Raw genomic sequence first — 6,770 nt, 5'->3', positions numbered from 1 at the left:
CCATTTTTGAAATTTCCGAGCGCTCGCGAACACTTCCGACTTCTTCCGACCAGAGCCGAGGACGAGTCACGTGGTTAACCACGAACGCGCTGAATCAGTCGAACTGCAGGTCATCCTGAGTTTCCGCTACATATTGATACATTTCGCGTAATGTCATAAAATTCGTTTCCGTTGGTATGAGAAACTGTATGAATGTGGCTACCACATGCGATATAATAAGTGTTATGATAACATTCAAGTATATACAAAAAGAGGAATTGAATACAAGGTTCTGACCATTCAAAAATCGTCAAATTTGAAGTCAATCGGTTTCGAACTCTTGCGTTCGATCCATGGAACCAAGGCAGCGCGTTCCATTTTTCGCGGAAGTTCCCGAAAATTGTCGACGGGAAACGGTTACTTGGTGGATTTTTGGGCCGATTAAATGGAGGCCCTGATAAATCAAGCAACTTGTCTCTGGGCTAGTTTCTGTGCTGCTTCAAACGCCAAACGTATGAAATAATGATGCAAATGTGCTGATACTTGGTGGTATGTGTCAATACCATACAGATTGTCTTGTTCTAAATATTTCCTATTTTAATGCCCTGATATCGCTTAGGGCACCTTTAACACGTTGCAGTAAAGTTAGTCTACGGGTATTTGTTGGAAGGCTTTGCTGTAAGAGGAGAGCATCCATTTGAAGGGAGTGTGAGGTTGTGCCCATTTGGACCAAGCATCTACCTAATTCTGCTCTACATACAGGCGACATTGCTACTATTTCTAAATAGATAAAATAAGAATTCTAGGAATTGTACAGGCATTTTTGTCCACAGGCAAGCGGAATGTCCACAGGCATGCGGAATGTCCACAGGCATTTCTCTGATCCACATCTATGCCCGCATTCCTGGAACCCTGAAGACCTGCCTGCCCCAGATGGTCATACTTTCTGTGACCCCGGGGCTCGTTCACTATGCACTCAGGGGAGGAGTGTACTGTATCTGTCTAGAAAAAAATCATGAAATGATGGCAGTGCCATGCAAACAATAACCCTAACAGCAACCACCGTCGCCATGGCAATGTATGTTTTCATTGCCAGTCTTGTTATAGATCCCTGCAAGGGACATGAATTTTTCAAGCTGATCAACCTTTTCTAGGCTGAATGTTATTGTTAAGCTGAATGTAAAATGATTTGTACAGCATTATTGACCTGTGATATGTCCACCTACCTGTCTATTCTCCTGTCTGGATGGGAACAGGTAGTTGAGCAGGGGAATCTTTGAGGAGTGCCGACGCCACACTCTTAACACATAGTCCTCCCAATGGATCATCTTAGCTGTAACAACAAGAGTTCAACTTTCAGGCAACAACAATAAGCCATCTCACAGTCCCACATGTGTATGTGCAGTTGTGATGCACGTACGTAAGGTAACATTTGCAAAGCAAATTCATGATGTTTACTTTCGCATATGGTCTGCTCTGTTAATTCTTACTCAAACACATTCATATGTATGGTCAGACAGGAGTCTAAATCCCTCATGCTATAGAATTGCGACATGATGTAACCCAACACTAAGTTACCATGGTAACAGACAGTCTGGTTCTGGTCATTGACCTTTAAGGTTTGGAGAAGAAGAGGAAACTGAGCAAAAACAATACGTTTTCCTTTGGTTAACATAATTAAAATGACCTTTAGCCAACTAACCTAAAATGAGCATGATGGGTATTGTTGGTAAGGTGACCAGTAGAAAAATGGGGTCCACACTCTCGATGATGTCCAGCCCCTCCTTGTGCCCCAGCACCTGCATGACAGTGAAGGCTCCGTACGACACGGCCGACCAGTAGATGGACCCGACGACGATGCCTGCAGCAGCGTACGGTACGACCTTGTACACGATACGGTCAGCTACATCGATGAGGTACATCAGAGGCCCTGCATTGAAGACAAGGAAGCGAACAAAACTGGTGAGAACAGCCACAAGACGAAACAGCATGCTAAGATGTACTGGGGCTATATTGTTCTGAGAAAACCATGACTTAAAAACCTGCCAACAAAGCACAAAATTGTCGCAGCTACAATCCTACAAAACAGAAATAGAACCAACATTGAGGTTAGCACATGCCCAAATTATTGTCATGAAAAGTGAGTTAAAAAGCTCTACACAGCGACAGCAAAAAGCTCAAAGACTAATTCAAAACACACAGTTACATGTAATGGATATTACTATGAAAATTTACTTAAAGTGAGTGACAGTACATCAAAATGGCTCACCCAATTTGGGGAATACGATTCTGTACTCGGTGTTACACTGTGGACAAGACACGACGGTGTTGCTGCGTCCCCGCTGTTTCTCGTCGATCCACCTCTGCAGACAGGAGCGATGCACCCACCGCGTGGTGCCCTTACAGCGGCACGGCTGTGTCCATGTGGCCGCCCGGTCATCTTCTTCTGTCGCAAAACACACCCAGCAGGTTTTCCTGGAAGGAATGAGGTTGGAAAAATGTTACGTTTGCTGTTCCCCGACAGACCCTAGAAAAAACTGCCGACTCTAGCCCTTTTTTGTGTGGACCCCGGCAAGGGACATTAATTTTTCGAGCTGATTCTAGCACCGTGATCTGACACCTGAGTGATGAAACGTTGTACAATTGGTTTTCCAACATTGACATTGAAAATAGAAGTGTGATCATGCAAGTTTTACTTTGATAAACCATCTTATAAAAGTTGGATCACTGAAGGAAAAAAAAGATAAGTATTATTAAAAGTAATCCCTTTAACGTTACCTACCGACCCAAATTTTTTTCAAGACTGAAACAGGAAACACACTTTTTTTCCTAGGCCTGATGACAACGCACAACCCACCACTAAGCTACTGCGACATGTACATGTTTTCTGTGATATTGGTTTATTTTGGTTGGTATACCTGTGCTGCCTGCCAAGATGACTTTTTAGTATTGACACCCTGACAAATTAAACTGTAATATATAGCCATTCCTTCTCGGTAAACTCCAGGTATATACTGGGACCCGAATATGAGGGCTTGCACGACGTGAGGTTACTCAACTTACGTCGGTTTGCACGCGTGCCGATACTCATTTCCGCGATTGTTTGCACGCGTGTTGTTCCTCAGGCTGTGCTGAGTTCGCACGCGTGTATGTCCTCGCGCTGCGCTGACCTTGCACGCCCGTGGAATTCCTCACAACAAACCGAGTAAACACGCATCTTGTGGGCGCAAAAGTGGAGGGCAGAACGCCGTAATGCCGGACCGAGCCTGACTAACTACCGTTGCGTGCATTTCCTCGAGGCGTCCCAAATTTACCCGCATGTGTATTTCCTCACTAAGAGCCGGGTAGACACGCATTTTTGGGCGCGTTGTGCTAATATTTCGCCGCACGTACATCATCGTCGGACGATAATTTTCCGACGGTTTGGCAACCCACCGGAACGTATGAAATTATCGGCCGTGCGTACGGAACCTGTCTGAGTGCGGGGCAGTTTCATACGCCGCCAGAAAATTTCGTGCGTGCCTCGGTAAGTTTGGTACGCGGGTCCAAACTGCGGGTGCAAGGTTGCCGCACTACCGGCCCATCGGAACCTGGGCGACCGCCGACAGCGTCGTGCTAATATTTCGCCGCACGTGTATCATGGTCGGACGATAATTTTCCGACGGCGCCGCTTTTACTACCAAAGTTACGGCAGTAGTGTCTTTGAAATTCAGACGATGTCTCACGTAGCACGCCTGACTTATCTATTTTTAGCTATTTTATCTACGATCTGCCTTATGTTCAACTCTTATGTTGTACACACACCCACATCAACAGACGGTCCGCTACACCAGGCTCGCTACACGCTGTCCCCCCGCTAATTCCTAGTGCGTATCCCGCAAGTGATTTCACGGCGGCGGGAACTGTGTAATTCTTCACTCCGCACGATGTACACACACGACGCGGTCCCCCCGCTAATTCCTAGTGCGTACCCCGTGATTTCACGGCGGCGGGAAGTACTGGCAGACATTTTGCCAGAAAAACGTACATTATTAAAGTCACAATGGTCAATGACCGTGTCTAGAGAGTCGAAGTCGGCGGCCGCCGTTGATAATTTTCTGCGACGCTCGAAATTGCAACTGAATTTGGTGAAGCTACGATTTGATCATGAACGCTGACAAAAAATAACGAGGTTTAATATTGATACTATTTGGTCCTGAATGGAACAGAATTATAGATTATTTAATGCGTTTGGCTTTAATATTGGTACTGTTTGTTCCTGAATAAAGACAGATTTATGTGATACTAGTAGTTTGCTTTGGGCAAGGAGGTTCTAGGGGAAATGCTTTGGGAAAGTCTCTTTTTCCTTTCTTGTTTACGAGGAATTCACCATTCCCACGCTGCACGTATTTGATTGACAGACGGTTACCTTTGAAGACGTCGCCGTCGGCGCCCCGGAGTCTGGTCGGCTTCCGGACCGAAGAATTCAATCAACTGAGCAGCCAATGAGCACAGAGAAAAATTTAAAGTCGGTCTTTCTTTCAACCCCCTATGTTCTACCAAGGAGATTGTCGGATATTATTGTCTTCCATGGTCTAAAAGGAGAAGTCAACACCCTTAGACATAGTTTTAGACATAGCTATAGCTTTAGACAACTACCCTTTATCATGTAGATTTTAGTTATTTTATACTCTGTTTCATTGTTCTTTTATGTTTGTAATTTGCAATTAGCCCCCGGGCACGAATTTGCAATAAACTTCTCATTGTTGTCATTATTATTCGTGATAACAAATTGAAGTTGTACGGACTCAAGTTATACACTTTGCTGAGCCGCCGCTTGTATCAAGGAGGTTAAAAAGGACTTCGTTAAAAGTCGTTCGTTATTCCTGTGTTCTAGTTGAAATGATGGCTGTGAACTTCAGTTGTGCTGGCTCGTTCTGTCAACTATGGTTACTGACAACTTTAATTAATCAGAAGAACTCACGTTTGCTTTGCTTGGACTTTTTTGTTGTGAAATGAATTCATTTCGTGTAAGAAAATTTGGATACATGTATTACTAACAGTGACTTGTAACTTTACTAAGGCGATATAACAACTAACGTTACTAACAGGAACTCAGTCGAGCCAACTTACATTAACCAACTTTTTATATAAATTTGTGCAACTAATGGATATCCAAATAAAGTATCAAGTATTCACAATTATGTTAACATCCATTCAAAATACGGACATCATGACAACCGGCGCCCCGTGTGCCTCGCTTGCTGTGATCTGAAGCAAGACTGCTAAGAAACTACGTAACACATACTAATCTGCTTGGTCTTTGCGAACAAATTTTGCTTTCTGTTAATATTTCTTAATAAAGCTTAATTGCCACAAATTTGGCGTTTTCACACAAACACAGCAAAAATCGTCAACAAAGCCGACGCCCTTTACTTTACATAAGCGAATGCTATACTGTTACACCTTTCCCTGTTTGTTTTCTCACTAAATACCGTTCATATGACATCAAATATCCCACATGCCATTACTTAGTATTTGAGAAATAAGACTACATTTCCGCTATAAACTTCACTCCGTGCCTGTGGTAGTTTGGGGAACAATATGGCGGATTTTCTTACCCAAGCTATACCGTAATGCATTGCGTGGGAAGCGTCTTTGGGTTACATTACGCCGCCTGGCAGACAGACCGGCGAGAGCTCAGCGCTATCTCGGTAGCGTCATAGGCCACCAAGCAAACTTTATGCAGACGGCTTAGGTTTTTCCTCTTACAACGTCGGCGCAATAGCTTCTCCACATTCTCCTTGACGTTAGATATCAGAATACTAGTAAACACACCGCACCGTCTCTACGTACTGTTAAAGATTTTGATTATGAACAAGTAACAACTACAAGGGCATTCCGTATCACCCCAGGTGTAGTAGTATATAACCCCGACAACAAATACAGCATTTTCAACAAGGAAATGTGGCAAAGCCGCTTATGATGAATGGTCTTCTCAAGACACGACAAACGCACGCACATGAGACCAATTCACTACGCCGCTGTATGTCATGTCAAGGAAAGGCATCATATGTACATTGCCAGTATGTATATATGTACCTCTGTTTTGTCGTTGTTGTGTCCATTGTATCCGCAGATAGAAGATTTTAACTATTGACGTACTTATACTGTTATGATGATCGCAATGGGATGTAATATGATATCTTTTTAATTGTTAAATGTTATCAATTCTTCTAAGTGTTTTCCAAATTTTAAAATGTAAGATCAACACAATTCAGTTCAATGCAAATGCATGTGTGTACTGCAAGGTTGGTTGAATGAATAAAGTTTAAAGTATGTGTGATCAAGTTATAAAAAATATACGTCTGGTGTAATGCGAACGGTGCAATTATTAAGAACACTTTTATGGGATCCCTTTTATGAAGTTATTATTCTACACAACTTTTTGGAAACCCGTGTGATAACTGTTAGAACTTGATACATCTAAGTTCAAATATCACACGGGCCTTTCCTTTTGAACTTGGGACTCCAGAGGGCGTACATCCACGACGACGCCACCAAGGTCCTTGCCCTGCCGTTCCTGCCCAGTGAACACGTCGTCCCGATGTCCCTGCGACTCCAGAGGAATGCCGCAACTCCAGCACTCCGGGAGTTGATGGACTACGTGGACAGCCAGTGGATCGTCAGCCGCCTCCAGCCACCATCGAGTTGGTCCATCTTCTGACGAACGATCAGGACCAACAACGATACGGAAGGATGGCACCGACGTCTCCTGGGCCGAGCGCAGAAGGCTAACCTCCCTTTCTATC

General features: G+C 43.9%; 1 protein-coding gene across 1 annotated transcript in view; it reads right to left on the bottom strand.

The window, feature by feature from the left end:
• Positions 1-6,770, bottom strand: part of LOC109482917 (E3 ubiquitin-protein ligase MARCH5-like) — a 14,798-nt gene that overhangs the window by 4,208 nt on the left and 3,820 nt on the right. The window contains exons 2-4 of the mRNA XM_019785806.1: positions 2,249-2,454; positions 1,682-1,909; positions 1,206-1,312 (exon numbers count right to left, since the gene is read on the bottom strand). Coding sequence (XP_019641365.1) covers positions 1,206-1,312; positions 1,682-1,909; positions 2,249-2,454 — 541 coding nt within the window. The remainder of the gene's footprint in view (positions 1-1,205; positions 1,313-1,681; positions 1,910-2,248; positions 2,455-6,770) is intronic.

The sequence above is a fragment of the Branchiostoma belcheri genome, unplaced genomic scaffold (assembly GCF_001625305.1).
Source record: "Branchiostoma belcheri isolate BF01 breed outbred unplaced genomic scaffold, Haploidv18h27 scaffold61, whole genome shotgun sequence".
Classification (NCBI taxonomy): Eukaryota; Metazoa; Chordata; class Leptocardii; order Amphioxiformes; family Branchiostomatidae; genus Branchiostoma; species Branchiostoma belcheri.
The sequence above is the reverse complement of the archived record's forward strand: the minus strand, read 5'-3'. Positions and strand labels throughout refer to the sequence as shown.